Raw genomic sequence first — 25,478 nt, 5'->3', positions numbered from 1 at the left:
TCTTTCTCTCTCTCTCTCTCTCTCTCTCTCTCTCTCTCTCTCTCTCTCTCTCTCTCTCTCTCTCTCTCTCTCTCTCTCTCTCTCTCTCTCTCTCTCTCTCTCTCTGTTTCTCGTCTGCACTGTGGTCACATGGACCTGTGTTTGGTGCTACTGCAGGGAAGATAATTTTGAGGTTGCCCGGGGCAACCGAAATGTTCAGAGGGGAGGAGTTTGTATTTTTGCATTGCCAGCGGCCAATCACGAGCCCTGACCAGACAGGAAGCGACTGCGAATCTTCCTGCTTGATTTAGATAGAAAATAAACAACAAGCAAGCTGACCGGCGCTCCCTCTGCCTCTCTTTCCTCCCACTCTCTTTCCTCCTCCCTTATTCAACCTCTCTTTTCTTTTTGCCTCTGCCTCCCCTTCTGTGTCTGTTCCCGGACTTCATCTCTCTCTCCCTCACACACATTCAGTCTCTCTCCTCTGGCTTGTCTGTTCCCCTCTTTCGTTGTCTTTCTCTCTCTCTCTCTCTCTCCTGCTTTCAGTTGCAAACTCTCCCTCTCTCCCTTTAAATCTCCCCTCTCAGTTGCACTCTCTCTCCCTTCTTCCTCTCTCTCCCTTCTCTCTCTCCCTGCCCTCTCTCTCTTCTCTCTCTGCTCTCTCTCTCGCACTCTCTCTGGTCTTCATGCAGTCTCCTGTTTTTGATGCTGTTCAGTTATTCAGTCATGATGCTGGGTAAAGACTACATGTTGGCCATTGTCATAGTGAATTACGAGGGTAGGTACTGTGTGTGTGTGTGTGTGTGTGTGTGTGCGCTCATGCAGGCAGGTAGCTTTGTGTGTCGTTATGCATGCACATAGAGTCTGCCAGAGGTGAGAGAGAGATGAAAAGAGATTGAACGATGAAGGGGTGCAAAGAATACGTGTGACCAGAATACGAAAACTTTGAAATTCATGCATGTTCATGATTGTTAGCGCAGTGTGTGTGTGTGTATGTCGGTGTACATCTTACAGCTGTGGAATAGCTCCCCTCCCCCTCTTGCTCGTGCTTCATAGACTGCAGAGAGAGTGAGAACGTGAGACAAAGAGAGTTATAAAGCAAGAAGGAAACAGAAAATGGGTCGAATAGTGGTACCAACACAGCGGGAATGGCTAAGCAGTATTTTTCCTGCATGCTAAAATATCACAGTCTTTTTTCTCTTGTGCTCTCTTTTCCTCTGCATCCCTTTCTCTTGATTCAGCGATAGAGGGACAGCTCCCCCTTAGTCAGACACTAAATCACAGATCATGCTGACTTATGTGTGAAGGTCATGTTCTCTCTGCAGCGTATGGCCATTTGAATGATGTGTGAAGACGCAGCTATGGTGACCCAATTATGCACTGGGGACTACAAATCCCATGATGCATTTCCTCTCAGCTCACTCCCACACATTTCAGACATGTACCATACTGTCTTTAGATTTTACCCCACGCCACAACCTAATTGTCTTCCACCCAGACTCCGCCCACAAACTTTAAGGAAAACTATAGAGAAATTGTTTGCAATTACAATTATGCAATTTGAAAAAAAAACTGCTTGATAAAGCAACATGACTAGTCAACAGTTTGCACAGCAATAATGCTTATTAATACTAAGAGACAGAACACAATAGACATCTATTTATATACTACATATACCAGATCTATATTAATACTGTTTCTGTATATAACAACACAGGTGTGAAAAAGCTCTCTAGATCAAACGCAAATGGTTCTAGATATATTGGATATACATGTAACTGCATAACTGCATGGTTTAAAATAATGAAAAATCCAAGTTTATATGTAGAAGTTATATTTATTTTTGTGATTTGACTTTTTTTAAACACTTATTACTTAATTAGTTCTCAAACTGTTTAAGAGATAAGAGATTTCATGTACAGCTCTAGCTAGTGTCCTAGTTCAACTAAACTCTGGAATAACTGGAACCTCACAGTTATGTAAGTTATGTAGTGACTTCGAATCTCAATTCATTAGACTAGGATTGTCCAACCATGTAACAGTAGGTTTGGGTGGAGCATGGATGGCCTGGATTTGTTATGAAACACAAATCTTTGGAATAGATTGTTAAAAGATTGATATCTTTAAACTATTTCTGATGGGAAATTAGGTCATTGTACAAACAATGAACTGACCATTCTTGGGTGTCCTCTAAGCATTAACTACTTAGATGTCCAAGGTGTAAAAATGTATTTTATCATGTTATATGATGTTATCTCATGATAATTACATTATTGATTTAGCATACGTAATTATCCGTATTATCCAATATATGGACATGACCTCAATCATTTTTCCTGACCTCAGTATTGTTCATTGTGTTTAGTTAATGAGAAAAGCCTGTTAAGGTGAATGGGTCTGTATGTCAACTTGGTTTTAGACAGTGGATTTCTGTTTTATTTATGTAAGATATTTACATATCTTTGGGAACATTATAATTCATCTACCAGATTATATCTGCCCAATATAATGTCTTTTAAATTTTCAATACTTAGAGTGCATTATTAATATCATGACATTTTTTAATATTGCAATACGTACAACAGAACAACAAAATACCGCAATGTTAGTTTCTTCTACTATCATGCAGCCCTATTCCTTCATATGAATTTAGCGGTGTAAGAAAATATTGCTTTATCAAAGTATTGTGATATGTTTTGCATCGGATCGATTCTCAAAAACACAGTATTGATTTTAATTAATAGTTTACCTGTAAAGATTTTTGTCAGACATCGGTTCATTGTTTAAACCATGTCTTTCTTACAGTATCACAATATATTGCAGTATATTGAATCATGGTATGTATCATATCACCAGGTTCTTGTCAAAACACTAGTAAACTTCAGTAAGAATGTAAATGCTTCTGTGTTAGCTTCCTTGTTAGCCTAATCTACTTGTGTCATAAATTTGGCTTGTTTATCACAGGCTTTGCCTTGCATTTCTGGAAAGATACCGTAGCCTCTTTCCACCATCCCCCTTCTGGACATGTTGCTGAAAAGATGTAAATTGACTGGTTGTATATATTTTCTGCTGGTTTAAATCTGTAATTAGAGGATGTTCATGCTGCACATAGTGGAATGTTTTGCTAACACATTTTTATTCAGAGCGCAGGTTGGTTTAATTTATTTAAACTAGATTGGTGTACAGAAGTTTTATAGTGGCTCTACACACACACACATTCTGACATTCATTTTAGTCTTTTTAGTCATTTGTGTGCTCTGCAGATTCATTCCAGGAAACACATCCTCCCTGAACTTGTCAAGACGAGAGACATTCCTCTGGAGTGTATGTGTGTGTGAATGATGAAAGTGTAGTCTGTGTCATTGTGGTTTGGTATTGCAGTAGTGCTCATTGTGTGAGTAATTCACTCTCTATTTAAGAATCCTCAGCTGCTCATGGGAAGACTGACATGCAACATGTGCATGCCGAGCCCATGAGTGTGTGTGTGTAACAGTTGTTTAAGACTGGCTTTGGCCTTGTCCAGCTAGTTTCACGCACACATACAGAATATAATTTCATATTAGTTCCGCAGTCAAAGTGATATTACAAAGGGGTTTTACAAAAACATTTTTTAAACCTTTTATAAAGATTGTTTAACCTCACAAAGATGGTTTGAGTATGTATGTATTGTATTTGTAGATACTGAGTGTATCAGTAATGTCCGGTGGATTCTGACTGTGGTGTGTGTGTGTTTGTGTGTGTGTGTGTTTACAGACATCTGGGGGGAGCAGTCGTTTCAGACAGATCCCGATCTGCCTCCAGGATGGAAGATGATGACGGACATGGCCGGCATTTATTACTGGCATATTCCCACAGGCACCACACAGTGGGAGAGACCAGGGCCATGCCACCCTGCACCAACTGACCCAAATCGCGACACACGCAAACACTCGTTGGGCTCTCTCTCCCCATCACCTACTCCTGACCTTGAGGTATGAATGCCAATATTCTTTTGAAATGTTCTCTCTGCTTACTTTTCTGTTATCATTTATGAAAGTATGCCACATGGCTTTCTTAACATAAATACCTATTTTAATTTATTTTAGTGTGTCTTGCCATACTCACCTTCATGTTTAAGTTCTATAGAAGTAGGTAACATTACTACCCTCAATGTTGTAGACTGAGGTTTGGTTCCTCACCTGGGCAAGCACACCATGCTACCTCAATATAAGTGTAAGAGTTCCAACATTACAGTTCTTAAAAGAACATGATAAAAGAAAACGGATAAGAGTTAATCTTCCTGTATGAAAAAATTATTTCCTACTGACATTTTTTTAGCTGTTTTCAGGTCATGACACATTTCAATATGGTTTGTCTCAGGACTTTGCCTGGGCATTTCTTATGTTCTAACCACTCGTTTACATGTGTTTAGATCATTGTCTTGTTGTATGACCCAACTACACCTTTTCACCTAACAGAGAAATTACCTTGACAATGACCTGTGACATTCTCTCTGAAACAAAGCAGAATACATGGTCCCAATAAACGTATAGCAAGGCATGCAGATCCTGATGTAGAAAAACATTCTCAAACCTTCACACCAGCACCACCGTGCTTTTAGTTTTTTTTAGCTGTTGTGTGATTCTTACTTTGAAAAGCAGTGTTACGTTTTTGCCAGACATAATTTGGACCATGTCGGCCCAAAAAAAAGGCTTTGTAACCTTTTTTGTAACCAGACTGGTAGATGTCCACCTGCCTTTACTCTTAGTTAACAAAGCTGATCATTACCATTTACACTGAATAATGATGAATGCTTTTCCTCTTCAATTTAGTTGCATTGTCTGGGAAATATACGATGATAAATGAATACCTTGCATTCAAAATTCCTAATTTCTTTGCCAGATCCTGTGTGTAAACAACTACAGTCCTATATGAAGAAACTTTTAAAAGAGGTCAAAAAATATGCAATTCAGACAGTGGGTCTAAACCTATTTCTCACTTGCATACACAAACTATACACTCATCTGTGTATATACACAGTCCTCTATTTACTCTCTTCTGTGTTAACTATTCTCCTACAGAATTACAGATTTAATTCCTAATTTCAGTAAAACAAGTAGTTTCTTGTACTAACATGAATAGTCATTTTGTTTAGTAAATGACTTGCATATTACCCCAGACTGCAAAATGCTCAAACTGCAATTAGCTAAAATGTTGTTTACATCTAACAAGAGCTAATGTTGATTTAACACACTTTTATCTATGTTTGAATCAAAGCCTGTTTAAGACGTCCATGAGGAATATGTAAACAAAAGGCCAGTGATAATATATCCCTGCATCAGAGTAAAGCCCTTAAACTCATGGGTCCACACTTTAATTCCTCAATTCCTATTATACTATGTTAATATTATAAATATATTATATATTATAAAATAATCATATAATATATTCTATTATAAATATAAGTAATAACTATTATTTATTTTCTCCATCAGTAAACATTTGTTATGATGACTACAACAATTTTCACATTGTAATGTCTGAATTACCATATATCCTGACTAACAGGTTGCTGCTGTCAACATAAACCTTCACTGGTTTATGTTCTTTATTCCGTCATTACTCTAGACGCATTTATTATTTAGCTTGTAGACTCACTGTCATTCTTGCTTTCTCCTCTTCTTTCTTCTTCCAGGGGTCTCATGCCGATGTGTTTTTTGGAGCATCCTGTCGTTCGGGCAGCACCACATCGGACAGCTCTGCTGACCCTGTCCCTCTTGCACCCTCATCCTGTCTAGAACCTGCACCCCTCCTCTCTTCTAACTCCTCCTCTTCCTCTGATGCCAATGTTCCTTCCTGTGGATTCGTCAATAGCTGCTACTTTGTAAGTCTTGCCTCATGCAGTTTAAAGGGGATTAAATGGAGACTAAAGTTTGCTGCACTGATGAGCCACAACATTATGACATGTCATTTATTTTAAATCCTGTAGGCTGTGAGTTAAAGGATCATGATGTTAAAAAAAAAAACATGACTCCTCAGACCAGGCAACCTTCTTCCATTGCTCAAAGATCCAGTTCTGTCACTCATGTATCCACTGTGGGTGCTTTTAACGGTGGACAGGGGTTAGCATGGGTAGCAGGGTGTGATGCGGATAATCAGTTTTATTTACTTAATCTGTCAATGGCTATAATGTTTTGGCTCATCAGTGTATATCTGCCTGTTGGACTTTAAAACAATAATGTACAATTTGAGCAAAAATCAGCAACATTACCTGCTGCTTGTGAAAAATATTGTTTAAAGCTTGGAATGAACCTGTACATGAGCAAATTTGGTCTAAAGGTTTAGGGCTTTCGTCCTTTTTCACCTTCAGCATGTTGACTTTGTTGTGTGTAGCCTCGATCCTCGTCACTGCAGATCATGCCAGAGAAAGACAGACACACTGAAACACACCATCGAGAACAGGACAAGGTAATAGCTTAGTGTCTCACACCCTTTCTTCCTTTTCAAAGTTAAAAAAATATATATTTTGACTTTGAGTAGTTCTGCTCTACTTTCCTAGCCTCTCCTATCATCTCCTCTTGTCTCTCTTTGTCTTGATGTGTTCTTTAGTAGTGGGTAGTTAGGTGTAGTTTTTAATTCAGAGTTTGTGAATTAAAGCATTTTGATGATCAGCAGTCTGGTTCACATGGTGATAGATCTGGCTCGTAGAGCAAACATTCTGCATCCACCCTGGAGCTAACCTAATGAATATTATATATACACACACACAAACACACACATAGACTAGTGGTGGGTAACCTAAAATAATATATCTCAATTCATGTGCATTTTTAGCATACATTATACATTGTTGTACTTTAACACACAAAATACACTAATGATTCCAGACTTTTGACTCTTTAATAAAAATTATGATCAGTATTATGACATTTATTCAATATTTTATGCCCTGTAGAAAATTAAACAGGACTCCTTTAACCATCCAGGACCAATATTAAACTATTACCTTTTAGAGAAAAACAATCACTGATTTAAAACATTAACTCTATATATATTGGCAGGATATCTTCATGCCTACGTAAAAACTAAACTTGAACACATTTGATAATTATGTGGTAGACAGGAATCGACTTAAAGGGCATATATGTATAATGCTGAGGTAATTGATAGTGTTTAACTAATATAGAATACAGACTTTGTGGATGCGGGGCATACAAGCTTTAACACTTAACATAGAGACAGTTTCCCTTTAAAAACAGTTTTACCATTTTTAAAGGGAAAATATGAGTATTAGCACCAGGTTTTGCTGGCTCACAGTTTAATCTCAAAAATTAGAACTAGACTCTAAAAAACACACACACAGACACACACACACACAAAATCGTATTGAGTGATCTAACAGCCCTGTCTTGTCTTTCTCCCCACCTTGCTTCCTCTATTTCGACTTTGTGTGTGTGTGTGTGTATCTGTGTGTGTGTGTGCATGTGTTGGTGTGTGTGCGTGTGTATGTATAAATAACTGCGTGTAGAAACAGCCCTGGAGTGATTTTGCAGTGGGAAAAATTGATAGTGAAATCTGGAAGGTTAGTATGAGAGGCAACCATAGTCCTCAGCTGAACACACAGACACACACCACAGCAGTTCCAGCAGCAGAGTGGCTCAGAGAGCGACTGACATTACACAAGATTCCAACACCCAGTTCCAAAATATTTCCAGCGTCAAACCAGGCAGACATTCTTAAAGCCACAGGTTTTATTAAGTCTGCCTTTATGCAAGTCATAAACTCTAAAGTACATAATTACGTAACAGACTGATTGATTAACTTTTTTTCATCTGTAAGGGTTTTTACTGTGTGTCCAAACCTTAATAGACCACTAATGTTGCAGTCAGTGTCAGCCCATATTAAGAATTCAGTGGATAAGCAGGATATCTGAATGAATTTCTGTATGTTGGTATTTTGTAGTCAACTCACTTTCGTGCAATGTCACTTGAGTTTTAAACTGCTTGTAGCATGGATGTAGCAAAATGTAATTTAACTTACTAATGAAGTGTAGTTTTAAAATACCTGAATTTTGGGAGAAGGAACATGCCCCACCTTCCTAATCTAACGTCCTATAAATTCCATTCCTACCTTGTTGACGTGTCAGCGACAAGTCTGCGCAACCCTCCACCACCCCCTCACCTCCCTCTTAACCCTGTTATCTATTATTCTTAGCTCCCAATGTCAGAGAATGGCAGAAGCCACCCAAACTCCAGCTCAAGATTCCTCTGAGTTTACCCCGTCTCACAGTCGTCCCCCAAATCATCATAAGCTAGCAAACTGTAATTTAGAGGATCCAATGGCACTTAGGAAAAAATGTATATAGCACAAAAGATATAGAATTCCAAACATCTGTTTACCACAGGACACAACAACTGCAATCTTCAAGGATCCAATAATTTTTGGCAACTGACAAGCAACTTCAGTGATCTATTCTTCTTTCATATGTTAATGGCGTGTTGATTCAGTAGTAGTTGCCAAAGTTTAAAATAGTTACTCATTTTAAGTAACTACATTACATTTTAAAATGAATAACAAAAGGTTAATAATAATATGTAATAAATAATAATTCTGCAGTTAAAAAAGATAAAGATGCTTTTAACAATTGTAGTTGTAAATCGTTGCTATTTTGAACAGAATTAAATCCTTAAAAAAAGTAGTACATAGATAATATTATTGGTGTAATGACCAAGTCCATTTGTATTGCAATCAGTGCATTTGCCATCAAGCCATTCTACTGTTGAGGCTCTGTGGTATGAAACCATCCTGCTTTGTCACCTTTAATATCCTACCATTAACCTCTCGCCCCAGCTTCTGCCTGCACCTTCCTGGCATGAGTGCACCATAGAAAAGCCCTCACTCACCCTGTGATTTTTGTTTGTTTGTTTTTTTGTTGTTTTTCTCTTTTTCTGATGTGAGATGAAACTACAGCAGGCTGTGTTCAAGTGTTTCTAGTTTAAGCTGTTTGTTTTAACTTTTAGAAGTAGAATATTACTGTCAGTGTGACACACTATTCCAATGTAAGTATTATAATTGATTGATTTACATATACATTTGATTTATATTCTGTATTGAAACCTTTAAATCTACTTTTCAGAATCCTTTCTTGTTGTATCAATGTCATGAAATGACAGACAGATGTTTCATCATTTAGAATTCAGATCATTTTATCTTACAAACACAAATGTGATGTGAGTTTAGAATTTACACTTTTCACAGAACCTTTTTGCTTTGATGAGCTATGAATAAACATTTCTGTATATTCAGCATCAGCTTTTGTTTTATGCTTTATAATTCACTTCGCTTTGTTTTTTATGACAACTGCTGCAAATTCTATGCGTGATTATTGTAATTACATCTGAAATTAGGTTTTGCTAAGCATGCCTTCAGAATGGTCACGCAGGCAAACGTGCACTGACACACATCATCATTCAGGTCTCTGCACTCAGCATGTTGGTTCTAAGCTCTAATTGTGTATTTGAAATGTGTGTTTATATTTAAATGTATTAAATGTTTCTCTCTCTCAGGATCTTCAGGCTGCTACAGTCAACCCTGACCCCAGTCTGAAAGAGTTTGAAGGAGCTACTCTCCGCTATGCTTCCCTTAAGCTACGGTATGTGTGTGTGTGTGTGTGTGTGTTTTGGGGGGGCATGGATGTTTGGCTGTCTATAACAATTAAGGAAAGAGATGCAAGCAGTTTAAATGTAGTGTTCCGGGTCTGTGTGTTGTGTATCGTAGAAATCCTGCTCCTGTGGAAGAAGAAGACTCCAGCAGCATTAACAGTGACCCTGAAGCCAAGGTGAAACAGGCGTACAGACACAAATACAAACAATGCACAATAAAGGCTTAACCTAGACTCTCATGGGATGAATGTGCATAAACAAGATTGTGAGAGAGAAAAAACGCCCTTACTCATATTTCACTCAAAAACTGCTCATACTTCCTGGAGCACACGCAAGACAGCAACTAATCATAAAGTAGTTTAACTTATTTTGTTTCAAAACAACAGGAAAATTGAGATCACTCACATTTAATTCTTTCCTATTATTAACTCTGCTCACTCATCCCCCTTAAAGTATGCTAATGCTTTTTCTGATTTAACATCACTTTCCAGTCCAAGTTCATACTCATTTCATTCAGAGTCAGAAGGAGATGATGAGGAGTGTATATATTCTTCCCACATTGCAACATATAACAAATGAGTTTTGCACATAATAGTAAACATTACTAGAGTTTACATTGTAGACTATACAAGTAACAAGTACAAAAATGTAGGATTTGGTAATAAGTGCATAAGGCAGATAAGCCATTGTGTGTGGCCAGGGAGTGTGGTGCAGGTAATCCAGTTAGTGCTTGGCTCTTTTTAATCATCCCATGTACATTAGATCTGCTACCAACCTCTAATATAAGGTTTAAACAGGTTGATTGCTATTAATATTTCTAAGAATTGGTCATGAAAGATGTGACATAAATAATAAAAAACCTTAATTTATCACAACCCTCTGGCACACATACAGTGTTGCACACAAGTAATATGTCATTTTGTTTTTGATAGAAATTTATACTATTTTTTTTTTAACATTAACAGCACTGTTGGTCCTATCGATGGGAGATCACTAAGAAACTGAACACTGTGAAAGCATGTTAGCTTTCACCCTCCCAGCACTGGTAGCATTGTATGATAGGGAGAGTTCTAACTAGTGGTTGGGAATAAAAAAATGACAGAAATAGGATAACTATATATAAAACTAATAACTATATATAAGATGTTAATAAAAATACTGCAAAAAATATGTGAGGTGACTACTACTGCGTTAGCAGTCACCCCATTTTCACCTTTAGTACAGTAACTACAGGCTGACCATCAGGGTTAAAATCACAAAAATGTGCAAAATGCACAGGTTTTAGTCTGCACTGCCGACTTTAGCACATCTCCTCATCACCTTTGGGATCTTTCCACTACTGTGTCCCAAAAGAAACTAATTTGACATTTCTGCTTTGGTTTGAGAATAACAAAACAACTTTATGTATAGTAAAAAATAATAAATAAATACAAAAACAATCTGGGAAATCTGGGACGCTCCACAATGTTTAGAACATAATGCTGTTTGAGGCGTAACATGCTGTAATAAAATGTTATCGTATGATATTTTTAGCTGTTGGATTTTTTTATCTGCTTAAAATCAGATGATTATTATGCCAATGCTGGGTTTATCGCTTAGGCTCTATTGTACACACTGGATCTTGTTGACCATGGAATAGAATGTGCAGCGCATCTTGCTACTCATATCAGACAATGTTTGTTTACTGCGTCTTATTCCTGTTTACTGATCAGGGCTGGGTTTTCTGGGGTTTCCTAAATGGTCAAGTAACCTGATATGAACTCTCTATTAAGCAATTACAATTATCTTAACACTAAAATGCTTTTGGGAAACTATGGTATTTTTAGAACCCTGCCCTTCTGTTCAGAGTCCTGATTAATTCTGAATTGCTGAGAAGATCTACAGTGCCATCTGGTGGCTCTATTAAGAAATGCCCAGTTGTTGTGTGAAAAAGCTGTTTAATAGTATTGCATTAGTAGTAGAGGAGTTGGATGTACTGGTGGTGTGTATCAGGCTGATATGTTTCAGATGAAGGACTAGATTACATAGTGTCACCTAGTATTTAGTGGTAATGAATACTGCCACTAAAGGATGAATGATAATGAAGTTAAAATATTTTGGATTTAATTAAATATTTAGTTGCAGGCTTTGTCAGTTATTAATATTTAGATATGTCAGAAACTGCTATGAAACTAATGTGTAAACTATGCTGTTGTGAAAGTGAGGGATTAATATGCAGTCCCACATGCAGGTCATTGTGGTTTAAGGGGTTAAATAGAAACACTGTACTAAATTCCCCAATTCTGGTCCTTATTGTTATCTGCAGGCCACGATTTGCCCCATATTTCTGTGTTACATCACCGCCAGGATCTCTACCTTTAAATATTTCACTACTTCCTTCCAATCTCTCTCTCTCTCTCTCTCTCTCTCTCTCTCTCTCAGTCACAAATAGTTAAAATCAAAAGATGAAAGCTTTCTACCTCTTATTAATCACACTCTCTCTGTCCCCTCCATGTTGGTCTGTCCCACATAGAGACACACACCCACATACACACATACTTACTCACTCCCAGACTGTGAGTCAGGCCTGGAGGGGTTTAATCTTGCATCGTGTCAGAAGTGAAGAAAGGATGAAAGATAGATGACTTACTGGTCTCAGGATATCGTCAGGAGAGAGGGATGGAGGGATGGGCTGATGGAGAACAAGAAGTGCTAAACAAACCAAAGCCATATTATTCCAGGAATATATTACAATTATATGAACCATACATAATCACTGCAGATAATCTTTAACCCTTATTGTATACTTATTTCAAAAACAGCTTTCCTGTTTGCTTAGATATTGAGCATGTATTTGTAAATGAATTGCAGCCATAATCGGCACAATTAACATTAGAGTAATAATAAATATTAAAGTAATAATATTGGAATTAACTGCCATAATAAGGTAGTTGTAGTATTTACATATTGAACCTCTGTCACTTTGACCTTTGTCATTGGCACACAAGTTTGTATTACCTTGAATAATGTTATATTGCTTTACATATACATATTATGTATCATTTACATATTTTATTATTTTAATATTCTAAAAAAATGTTCTAATTTTTATAATAGGATCAGAATAGTGCTAAAACTGTCTACATTACTGAATCTGTTGTAAAATATAATATATTAGTAGCTTACATTAGAAGGCTTTATATGTTATTATATTTATAACTGGAGTGAGTGTATAATAAGCTTTTTGTGTGTATTGTAGTGTTTTGCTGTGCGCTCTCTGGGCTGGGTTGAGATGGCTGAGGAGGACTTGGCTCCTGGGAAAAGCAGCGTGGCTGTAAATAACTGCATTCGCCAACTCTCCTACTGCAAGAATGACATTAGAGACACTGTCGGCATCTGGGGAGAGGTAACTCACATGCAAGTGTTTCAACATCCCTGGTCAAATTGCACATTTTGTGGCATGTGCAAGTTTGGTCACACTTCCAATTGTAAAACTGATCTTGTGTCCCGTGTTTTGGGGACACAGAGCACAAAAAGCAAGAAAGAGTACTGCAGATTTAAGCAACAATGTAAAAAAAAAAGTAGGATAAACCACATATAGGGTGCACACAGGGAGAGAAGGAGATTGTAATGTGTTGTAACAGAATACAGAGGTAGTGCATCTCCCAGATTCATTAGCTTTTTATTCCACTCATGGCTGATCACTTATTTAGTATTCATCTCTCTCTCTCACACACACACACACACACACACACACACACACACACGAAAAAGGCCTTTTCTTAAACTTTGTCGGAATTGCTTTTTCTTTGTGCGTGTGCGTGCAGGGGAAGGATATGTATTTGATTCTGGAGAATAACATGCTGAATCTGGTTGATCCAATGGACCGCAGTGTTCTTCACTCTCAGCCAATCGCAAGCATCCGTGTGTGGGGCGTGGGACGGGACAACGGCAGGTAAGAAAGTTATACTTTAATATATACTCATGTCAAATATGTTGTCAAAATAAGTGTATCTTTATATATATATATATATATATATATATATATATATATATATATATATATATCTTTATATCTTTATATATATTATAATATATATATATATAAAGATTATATTATGTTATAAATATAAATTATAAAATGTACAAATATAAATTGTATTATGTATAATTATAATATTGTATGTATAATTGTGTGTGTGTGTGTGTGAGAGAGAGAGAGAGAGAGAGAGAGAGAGAGACAGGAAGAGAGAGAGGACATTAATACATGTATTGGCTCCCCAGTGACTAACCAATGACTAATACTCAAAAAAAGGAAGGAACATGTATTTGTGGGATGAGCAGTAGAGTATGTGGGTTGCACCCATGAACAATTTGCTAAATCTTCTCTGCCATTGTCAAACTGCTTATTTTGCTGTTGCTATTGACATTTGTTTGGAGCTTCTGGTACCCCCAGGTGCTGCCGATCAGGTGCCTGCTCCAAGAATCAGAATACCATGTTTTACTGATCTGAATAGGGCCTGTGCGATAAGGCAACTTCAAGCTGGTGTTCAAAATGTTTTTGTTTTTTTTTCTTGTTTTTGTGGAGCTTGGAGGCAGATGTAAATGCAAGTAATAACTTTACTAAAAATATAAAACAAAATGGAAACCTAACAGAAGAAACAAACAAGCCAAGTGATCAAACCATAAACTGATGTGGAACAAACATGCATACACAAGACCAGACAAGAAAAATTTAAACAAAAGGACTACTTGCACACTACTTGACAAGGAACATCTGGGGAAGATACAGGGATACAAAGGAGGCATAGGTGGAAACACCAATGATTAGGCAGGGCTGAGGCGAAGACAAGGAAGGAGACAAACAAAGCCATGTGCAAAACCAAAACAAACTGACAGAAGAAAAAAAACACAGGGGGCACAAACAGGACAAAACTGTGACATTGTCCTGACACTATTGAAATAAAATTCCAAATTTCTTTATATATCAAGTAATTGGAACGTTAGTAAGGAATTAGGTTATTTAAAAAGAAATGTCTACTCAGGCTACTGCAGAAAGACTTATAAAGTTTGGGTGCTGGTGAGTGATGAGAATTCACTCATAAGCAATGTTGGCCGGTACATGCGTCTGTCAGCTGGTGCCATGGAGCTGGGGACCCAGCCCTTTCCTTGCTTACTGAACAGACAAGCTACTTTCATTTTAGGAACAATCATGATTACAATGAAATGTAGATTATTCAATAACTACACATGATTACATCACTCTATATAGAACCCTAACTGAAATTCAGAAATGAATGTTCATGCCAAAAATGTCAGAATCATGCACAGTTTTGGACAGACTCGAAAAACTGAACAAAAAAACTCAACAAACTAAAGCATCACAGAAGCCTTGCATGTTACTGGCTGTAATCTAGACATCACTGTAATTCCTGGTAACAAATCAGCTTCTTTTCACACGTGAACTCTTCTGGTAATTGTCTGGGTATTGAGCTGGGTCTTACTGTTAATTACTTGGATGAAGCTTGGATGAGGTTTTACACACAACATCGGGAAAGAATAGAATAACAGTAGAGGCAATAAATGCATAAAGAAATCTGTTCTCCACCAAAGGTCAGCAATGAGCATGAAGTGCTGGATTCACCCCAGTGAAAGGAGGACACAGATGAAAGATTGATGGTGGAGAAACGAGTGGCCTGATGAAAGTTTAATCCAGAACGGTGGGGAGTGCCTCAGTCTGTGAGTGTGTGAGGTCCTCTCTAGACTCCTTGTATTGATCTCTGACACTCCTGCTGGAGTGGCAGTACATTTTACCACTTTAATCCAAGGCTGTGTGTGTGTGTGTGTTTGATGCAAATGTGGCACTGTGCTACACTCCATCATCCCTCTTTCTCAGCAGCTTCTTGAATTTCTACCAGCAGAGAGCACTGTTAACAGTTTTATATTTTCACAGCACATCCAGAAATAACCACAAAATTCTTGTATGCTAATACACCCCCAAACCTAATCCATAATATTTTTCCTTGGAAATAAAATTCAGCAGGTTACTGTAGCGACGAGCTGAGCACTGAGGGGAGGGGAGAGGACGGGGTAAGCTGGGATTGGACATGAGGTAGAGCGAGAGAAAGAGGGAAAAGGAGCAAAAGAGAGATAGAGCAGGAGAGGAGTGCAGTGAGGTGAAGCTGGAGATTTGACGCACAGTAGACAAGGAGAAGAGCAGAATAGAATGAACATTAAAGAGAGACAGCACTACGAATACTTAGATGTAAGTATTCTGTCTCTGTCTTTTCATCTCCCCATGTTCTTCCGTTTTTTTTTTCTTTTTGTGGTCGCTCTTCTTCTGACTTTCTCTCTCATTTGGAGCTGGTAGTTTGCACATATGAACATACGTCTGCACTTCCTGCATGCTTATTATCCACAGATATGAATGTGGACTACCTGTTCTTATTTAAACCTTGTTGTGCATGAATGGAGAAAAAACATGAAACAGACAGACAGACAGTTTTCTCTATTGTCCAAATGCCAGAAGCACTATATCAGTTAGGTTTGTATGGACATTGAATCGTTAGTGTGTAAGGTGTATGTGGCTGAGCTCTTTCTGCTGAAGATATGGAGGAGTGTGAGGTTTCACGGGTACAGCAGCATTAGCCAGACAGACATTGGTAGATATATTTAGAATACATGCTGTATGTATTGTTAGTTTTTGCACTGGAAAGTGTGGGTGTGTGCTTGTGGGGACCTTTTCTTACCTTTGTTTGTGAAAGCTCTAAGTAGTTTCAGATTTAAAGTGTGTATTATTCATGCAAATAAGCCACTCTTTCTCTCTTTCTCTCACACGCGCACAAAAATTAGCATTAGCTTTAGGGGTTCTTCAGGGTTCTGTTCTTGGTCCCTCTGTGTTGTTTCTTGTCATTGAGCTTCAGGTCATAAAGACATAAGCTCCCCTTGCATGAACTCCTTAGCTTTGGTTTTGTGCCTGTCAAATGGAATTTGCAAAGGGATGTTTGGAATATACTTAAATCTTATTTTCCGAGACAGTCGTCTTATCAGAGTGTACAGTTATAGCATCTTGATTTAAATTTATTAATTTGACACAGAATTAATTTGAATGTATTCATATAGTGTGTAGTTTCAGGACAGCTCGTAATCCAATGTAGATCACGTAGGCCCAGTTTCGTAAAAAAGGATGTCTTTTCTAATACAAAATTGTAGCGTAACTGGTGATTTACCTTTAAAAAGTCTTTTTAGTCTGGAATTTAAGGTGATCTATTATTTCCACAGGTTAAGACAGTTCTCTTACAGTATTAATGAAATGTCTGTGATATGCTGTGGTCAAAATACCTCAAGAATTCACCACCACAGCACCCTTTCACCCTGTTTAAACAACCCTGTTCAGAACAGCTGGTTTGAGTGCCTGTTCTTTAAAAGATAATGAGACATTGCTAGTTTTTATTTTGTTCCTATTTGCACTCGGCAAAAAAATTTTTTTTATCTCCTGTCTCCAGTCTAATTTTTGGAGGCCATTGTAAATTTCTAAAGAACCCAGCTTGGTGAATGCCTTGTTGGCATCTCACAGAAAAATCTGTCAGGATTGTTTTATTTGACAGTTTGTGAGTTGGATACTCCAGATACCAAAGAATGAATGTGTTTAAGTGCTGAAATAGGTTTTTGTTGATAGTATTTTCCTTTCAAGCTTAATATGGGTCCAGTAACTCATCAGTAACTCTCTCACTAGAAGGAGAGCCTGATAGGTAAACCTCCGACTGTGTAGTCTGAAAGGCTAGACATGGTTTGCTGTTGTACAGTGAGGGTTGTTTGAATTATTTTGTTAGTATTATTTGAACTGATTACAATATACAAATTAATATTACAGTAATTTACACATATTCAACATAATTTTGTAAACTAATTATTTTCATATTATGTTCAGAAAACACAACGGTTAACATTATGTTAACAAGATCAACATTTACGGGCCTAGTACTCAATGTACGGTGACTAAACAGTCAAAACAACCTTTAATTATATCTACCTTTAACATCTACTGTACAACAACAAACAATGGCTAGCCTGTCAGATTATACAGTGGGTATGCCATGCCCATCAGGCTCTCTAGTGAGAGAATGCATGCAATCAATTATCACCAGTCAAGAAGGTAAGAAGGTTTAATTGCTTTTTTTTATTGGAAAGTAGTGACAGTCCTACAGCCAAACGTTTTTTTTCTGCCTCTCATTAGGATTTGAATCACTTTACTGTTATATATCAATGGACATATATAGCTGTTGCTGATGGCAACCTTGACATTTTAGGGTGCCTGGTGAAATGACATAAATGACATGCTCATGTACACACTCTGCATTGTTGAATAGTGTGTGTTACACATGCACACTCGTTCCCCTGCCCTGAGGCTTATTCATTATATGCTTGTTATAAGGTTACTTGAAATTGTCTCCTTTCTGTTTGGAGGACATGTGATGTGTGTGTTAAAAAAAGAGAAAGGTGATATATTGCTGTTCTCTTTAAATCTCCTTTTCTTCACTCTCCCCTGCTGTCCTGGACTTAGAGAGAGGTAACATTTTCTCTGCTACTCTCAATCCACCTTTCTTCCCTGCTTTTGTTGCATCACACATCCAGCTGTTTGGTGTTTTCTGATTTTCATCGTCAGTTTTTTATTCCTCAAATGCTGAATGAGAGTGATTCGTATTGGGGCTCTGTGTGTATGTGTGTGTCTCATGTGATGTGTCTTTGGTCTTGTATTGATTTTTCTCTGCTTGTCCTAAAGGCCACCTCATTTGGCCACCTTCTTCTGTTGCTGTTCTGAACCCACACACCACTGCCTCCCAATAAATCATTATTTGTTTGTCTAAATCATTGTTGTTCCTTTCTTTTTTAGGGATTTTGCTTATGTAGCTCGTGATAAGGACACTCGGATTTTAAAATGTCATGTTTTCCGGTGTGACACGCCTGCCAAAGCCATCGCCACCAGTCTGCATGAGATCTGCTCCAGGGTGAGACACCACGACTATAAACGACATACACTACACTAAAAATCTACAATTGCTCTACACCAACAAGCTAAAATTAACGTTTCATTTAAAGCTTTATACCATGAGTCCATATCTACAAAACTTTACAGGAGAAGGGTTTTGTTTTAACTGTACATTAACATAGCAAGATTTTAATCAGTCATCAGGGATTATATTATATGGGAATTTTGTATTGTATTGTATAAGTGTTCACACACTGTAAACATTAAATGGTATTTTTAAATAGTGTAAACTGTACTGCTAGTTAAATCTAAACTGTATTTGCCAGCCCTGGTCACACAGGACTGTTTTAATCTCTAGCGATTTTATACAAATCTTAGACCCAGGAGAGTGCTTTGTAGCTGCAAACAACACTTTTGATTAAAGACATTTATAATTAATGCTGCTCTCCAGTGAATTGAGGGAGAATTAAAGAGAGGCTGATGCCTTTCTCTTATTTTTTACGGTCAGTTTTTCAAGTCTGCAGAGTTTGTATGTGCTATTTTTGATGTATTGCTGCAGGTCATATCATATGTTACAGCATGAAAAGGCATAGTGTGAATTCAGGGCTGTGATAGTATATTTTTATTTATAGATTTATTGTAAAATTGAATTGATTTAATACATTTTAATATTTTCTTTTATAGAGAAAGGATTAATATTGTGGGTAAATGTTTTGACGTGATGTACAATATAACAAATCAATGAAAAAATGTCATAGTATTTGTATATATCTTACAACTAGCGTTGTCACAAAGCAGCTTTATATAATCAGTACACAGTAAGAAAACGAGAGATCAACAAGACATTATCTTGTTGATATATGTCCAAATGTTCAATGAAATGAATGCGTTTAGCTACTTTTAAGTGTGCACAAATGCACACACGCAGCTTGTTTAGTCCTTTAGAAGTATTGCCAATAGAACACTCTGGATCAGATGAACATGAACCCGTGGGCTAAAGGGGTATAAAGCCCCTCAGCATTGAGCTGTGGAGCAATGTTCTCTGGAATGATGGTGCTCCATCCCGTATTTTTGGGATGAGTCCTGACCTCTCTAACGCTCTTGTCGCTAAATGCAATCAAATCCTCACAGAAATGCTCCAAAATCTAGGGGAGTAGAGACAATAACTCCAGCATATAGCAATCCATATAGTTTATATTCGGTTTTGTTGTGGATGCAGTATGAATTTGTCAAGTGTATAATAATCAAAATTCTGTGTCTTAGATCATGGCGGAGCGTAAGAATGCCAAAGCAATGGCCGGTGGATCACTGCAGGACAGGAGCCACACAGGACTTGATGTCCCACTGCAAGGTAATGCAATATAGGCTTGTGTGTGTTTGTGTGAGTGTGTGTGAAATGCAGTTTAAATATTTCCTTTTGGTTTATTATAACATTTGTACAAAATCAAATGAATCAAAATCAAATCAAGGGTATTATACTCCAGGTTGTTAGTTAATGAGACTTGTTCTTTCTTCTCCAGCAGAGTTCCCCACACCAAAGACTGAACTAGTACAGAAGTTTCAGGTGTTATATGTTGGTATGATGCCAGTGACCAGACCCATAGGTAGGCAACATAGACACAGTGTCTCTCTCACACACACACTGTCTACATCTAAATAGCACACAAACACACTCATACCTTTTTATTTCGTGGTCGGTTTTCTCAGGCATGGACATTCTCAATGGTGCAGTGGACACCCTGATGTCATCATCAGCCCGAGATGACTGGACTCCAGTAATTCTGAATGTGGCTGATGCAACTGTCACAGTCATGAAGGAGAAGGCAAAAACAATATTTATTCAAACAACTTTGAAGCTAAGCTGACTTGTTCCTCTGTAACAAAGCATTTTTACATCATTTGTCTCCATATTTGTTATGTTTTCATGTAAATATAAATCCTTTTGAGTACTTCTTTGTCTGATGACATGATTTCATGTATTAACAGGAGGAGGAGGTCCTCGTGGAGTGCCGTGTTCGTTTCTTGTCATTCATGGGAGTGGGCAGAGATGTGCATTCGTTTGCCTTCATCATGGACACAGGCAACCAGCATTTTGAGTGTCATGTGTTTTGGTGCGAACCTAATGCTGGCAGCGTCTCAGAGGCTGTGCAGGCTGCATGCATGGTTAGTACCAAGACCTTAACCACAGATCTAACCTAAAATCCTTATTTAACTATTTATGATGCTTCATACATGTGTTAACATGTGTACGAGTACTGAAGTCTAATTTACTTGAGTACAAGTTAAAGAGCTTACCAGGTGTAGCACAGGCAAGTTAATTAGTCAACTAATCCATCCAGTCATTGGTACTTTGGGCAGCTGTTGATTAGTCAGGAACTGAGACCAAAGTAAATAATGGAATATGGAAGTGCAATGTTCTTCATTAGACTGCAAATGCAATATGTATAATGGCATAGGTTTGGGCACCCCTGGTCGAAATGTTTTGTGTGAAACGGCACCATGCAAAAATTTGACCTTGAATTTGGCTTTTTAGGCCTAGGGCTTGTTTATAGTCATTGTTCGGAAAGGCCCGCTGGTGCAAATTTCAGTTAAATACCAGGGAATTCTGGAAGTAAACATCCGTCCATAAGACCCCATTTACACCTGGTCACTTCATGCATCTTGAGTATCAGGATTATATCTGGATAAGGCCAAGCAACATAAAAATGCAAGTGTAAAAACACCCAAGACACCTTTAAACCAGATACAAAATCAATCATTCAAACCACGTTATAGTAGTGTAAACGCATCCATCTCCTCAAGACACATTCGACAACCATAACTCCTCCAAGTGCAACCAAAACACTGGTAATAATAGCTGCGCAACATACAAATTTGCATATTCTATCCCACACACCAATTGGATTTTGACGGTTTTGCCATGGCCCTCACAGTCCCCCAGTCTAAAGGTCATCAGAAATCTTAAAAGGCCAGTCCAGCAGGACTTTCCTTGGTCCTTTTCCTATTTTATTTTAAAACGGTAAAAGATGGAAATAAAAAAGCAACCTTGCTTACATTTTTTTTTCTCATTTTAATACAGTTGAGATACCAGAAGTGTTTGGTGGCTCGCCCCCCGTCTCAAAAGGCTTGCTTACAGACTCCCCCTTCAGACTCCGTGACGCGCCGCGTCTCCACCAGCGTCAAACGCGGCGTCCTGTCCCTCATCGACACTCTCAAGCAGAAGAGACCAGTCACTGAGCTGCCTCAATAATCACACATACACACACTCACAGACTCACGCAGACATTCTTGGCCACGCTCACATGCATTCATTCAACATAGAAGGCAGCGAACACGTGCTCTGCTTTGAGGGATCCGAAGAGGAAGATCAACAAAGAATGGAAGAGACATAAGAGCTAAAGTGTGCGGATTGGCAAGCGAAGACTCAAATACCCACTTATCTTTAAACATACTTACTATATGTACACCACTGATCCTTCATCTCTAGCTTGTTGTGGATTCACCTTCTGTATGTCAATCATAAACTAAATCTGCATGATTAGCTACACTGCCTCATGCATGACACAAAACAGGCCCCGCCCATTCTTAGATACTGAAAATTGGAGCCTGTGGATCTGGTACAACAGAAAGATCAAAGTATGTGTGTGTTTGTATGCGTGTGCTATTCTGGACATATCAGATGCAGCTGCTTAACCTCACTAGAGCTTCCTCTGTACATTTCCAGCTGAGCGTAGTAGGTGCATGAATGGGTCTGTGTGTATATGTATATGTGTACTGTATATGTGTAGATTGCTGCTGCTTCTTTAGAGGACATCTGAACTCCTACACAAAGCATGTGTTTTTTCTTTTCTTCTTGTCTTCTTCCTGTGTCATTGCCATCATCATCATCAGTGAAAAGATGGACAGATGAGAGATGGTGAATGGACAAATGGATTAAAAAGAAAAGGAAAACAAAAACTTCAGAACCCTGTGACTGATGCTGAGCGTTAAATGTGTAAATACAGATCAAAGCTTTCACCAAAAAGACTTCTACTGAGAGGATGTTTGTAATGGGATTGTATGGACAGCCCCAGTTTGCTGCACTCACTGACTGGAGCTGTTAAAAGACGCGTGGAACGTACACCCCCCGCTGAACTTAACACAATCCTATTTGTCTATCAGACCCCTTGATGCCTACACAGCTGTAACAGTAGGGGATGTGCTGCAGGTTTGTTAACCTTATTTTGTATTATCGCAGTAAAGTTGCTTTCATAAGACCTTAAGGAATCCCCAAATGGATGCTGATGTAATGATGCAATCTGCAGAACCCATCTTTCAACTGGACAATTCATTTGCATGGGGATGGACTCAAGCCCTGTATGCCTCAGCAAACATCCTGAACCCTCCCTTTAACTCATCGCACTTGTTTGGGGTGATGAGGGCTGATGAGGGTGATCATTTGGAGTGATAACTCCTTGTTGGAGGAACTCCTTTTTTCAGCAGTGCTTTCAGTTGAGTGGGGCACACTGAATTGTGCTGTAAACAAAAAACAAATTAATCAAAATCAGATCTGCGCCTTTATCAACATCTTGAACATCTCTGTGTCTTTAAAACGCCTGGCTTTTCACACTCAATCTTCATGTTTCTGTGATCTTGCTGCACTCTGGGGTTTGTAGTTCTTCCTGCCATGTCAGTTGTAGTCCTAATCTTGTCACTTCCTTTAATGTGGGGTTCCAAGCAGTCACTTGTGTGTGTGTGTGTGTGTGTGTACAGTATATATGTGTGTGTATGTATGTATGTGTGTATATATATATATATATATATATATATATATATATATATATATATATATATATAAAACATTTTTGCTAACACTTATCACGTTATAAGCTATCTTTTATTTTTCCAATTTGAGATTATTTTATTTTGTCATAGTTATTTTTTTCTGATATTCTTTTGCTTCGGCACATCATGTGAACCTGTTCTGGCCAAATGTATAATATCAAATCCGTTGTACGTGTTTTGTAGATAAACCAATGGACATAAAGAGACGAAAAAGAGTGAAAGATGAAAGATGACTTTATTTTGTGGTCTTTTAGGGATGTTAGATGTAGGAGGCGGAGGGGAAAGGGGTTAGGGTTGGGCGTTTATGAGCCGTAAGTGTCTAATCTATGCATTCTTTTAGCTCTGAGGACAATTTGATGAAAAAGACATTGCCTTGCATGTCCTGGGACAATTTCTAAAGAGGATGATGATGATGTACTGAACAGAAATGATATTTTTTATTTTATTTATTCTATTTTGTATCAGTATATACTGATTCCATTGTAATCAATTCTATGCTCAGACATTTTAACTGTTGCTCACTTTTGACAAACCACTCCACTCTACTAATACAAAAAAGACGACCTGAAAATCCACAATCCTTTTGCATTTGCTTTGGTTAAACTGTAAGGGTTGATGTTCACTTTCAGAAGCTGCCACTGTTACCATAAAAAAGTTTTATTATTTTTAACATTTTGCACTTTGCCAGATGTTACACAGCCATACAGATTTTTCACATCTACGTATTTGAAGTTGCAATGTCTGAGTTCAGGGTGTATTTGAGGTTATGCAGGTTTATATGTGACTTGATTTTTAAATTGTCCCCCAGGTGTTTTTTGTTGTCCACCAAGTCTGCATTGTTCAAACACATGCTCAGTTGTAGCACTGGAGTGAAAGTGAGCAACTATTAGTTTAATATTTATAACAATAAGCACTTCTTCACTTTTGCTTGTCCTTTCCCCCTTTTTTAATTACCGTTCCTTACAGCTCCTGCACATTCAGTTCATTCATTTGGTGCATTTCTGTAACTAATACCTTGATCTGTTCTGTGCACTTGTACAGAGATCAGCAGAAGGATGTGCAGATTGATTGGATAATTCTACTCTTTAAAGGCAGGGCAGTGGCTTTCTTCTAATGCGGTAGAGATATGAAGATTTGGTCAAACCCACACACTTACATTCTTGTGGAAACGTTGGCTTCTGCTCTACACTAATTTGTACACCATATTAAATGTAATCTGTCGTGAAAATAAACAGCATATCAAAATAACCACCGCCTGTTTTTTTCAGTTTATTTAAACTTTATTTCAGTGATGCATGTGGTAGATGTAGATGTCCCTATAATGTATGCAGAGGCAGAGAATATTTGTATGGATGAATTAGAGACACTAAGACAAGATTAGATTTCCTTTGGCAGTGCTTTGTCTTGAACAGAGGAAGTCTTAGTCATATAGCGGAGTTTAGTATCCAAGGGTCTTTTCTTTAGTTTGGAATGGGATATGCTAGTATAACATTGCAAACAAACACTAAACATAGACTGCAGACAAATTGAGGTATGACTTACACTGATCAACCATAACATTAACACCACCTGCCTAATATTAGGTAGGTCACCATTGTGCTGTCACAACAAATTTGAGCATGGACTCCCAAAATGTTAGTCCTGTAAGTTAATTGGATTGCAGCAATGACCCTTAGGTTCCCATGACCCTGTAGTGGTTTGCACTTGTAGCCTCATATATACATATACACACCCTCCTGATAAACATTGTTCCTAATTCCTTGGACATACAGTTAAGGATTTTTCTGAAGATTAGAGAGGGTTGTTTTGCAATCAGCAGTTGAGGTCTTCCTTGGCCTACCAGTCCCTTTGTGATTAATGAGCTCACCAGTGCATTCTTTCGTAAGGATATTCCACACAGTTAATTTTGATAATCAAGGTCTCAAAGTTTAATGATAACTCCAACAGCCGTTTACCCGTTGTCCTTCCTTGGAGTACTTTTTTAGGTACTGACCACTGCATACAGGGAACACCTCACAAGAATGGTCATTTTGGAGATGATCTACCCAGTCGTCAGATCCTTAGCT

General features: G+C 38.0%; 1 protein-coding gene across 11 annotated transcripts in view; it reads left to right on the top strand.

Annotated features, from left to right (window-relative positions):
- apbb2b (amyloid beta (A4) precursor protein-binding, family B, member 2b) overlaps positions 1-24,660 on the top strand; it is a 48,885-nt gene extending 24,225 nt beyond the window's left edge. For 7 of the 11 annotated variants that reach the window (XM_072670708.1, XM_072670706.1, XM_072670711.1 and 4 more), the window contains 14 exons: positions 3,733-3,950; positions 5,654-5,842; positions 6,352-6,426; positions 7,487-7,540; positions 9,525-9,610; positions 9,736-9,796; positions 12,859-13,005; positions 13,427-13,554; positions 18,493-18,607; positions 19,852-19,939; positions 20,109-20,192; positions 20,296-20,411; positions 20,575-20,751; positions 21,668-24,660. In XM_072670708.1, the coding sequence (XP_072526809.1) occupies positions 3,733-3,950; positions 5,654-5,842; positions 6,352-6,426; positions 7,487-7,540; positions 9,525-9,610; positions 9,736-9,796; positions 12,859-13,005; positions 13,427-13,554; positions 18,493-18,607; positions 19,852-19,939; positions 20,109-20,192; positions 20,296-20,411; positions 20,575-20,751; positions 21,668-21,838 (1,709 nt within the window). In that variant the 3' untranslated portion in view covers positions 21,839-24,660. Of the gene's footprint in view, positions 1-285; positions 758-3,732; positions 3,951-5,653; positions 5,843-6,351; positions 6,427-7,486; positions 7,541-9,524; positions 9,611-9,735; positions 9,797-12,858; positions 13,006-13,426; positions 13,555-13,797; positions 18,169-18,492; positions 18,608-19,851; positions 19,940-20,108; positions 20,193-20,295; positions 20,412-20,574; positions 20,752-21,667 lie in introns of those variants that run through there. The other 4 variants (XM_072670715.1, XM_072670713.1, XM_072670714.1 and 1 more) reach the window with 4 other exon arrangements.
- The last annotated feature ends 818 nt before the right edge of the window (positions 24,661-25,478 follow it).

This window comes from Salminus brasiliensis, chromosome 24 (genome assembly GCF_030463535.1).
Source record: "Salminus brasiliensis chromosome 24, fSalBra1.hap2, whole genome shotgun sequence".
Classification (NCBI taxonomy): Eukaryota; Metazoa; Chordata; class Actinopteri; order Characiformes; family Bryconidae; genus Salminus; species Salminus brasiliensis.
Note: the sequence above shows the minus strand (reverse complement) of the source record. Positions and strands in the feature narration are given on the sequence as shown.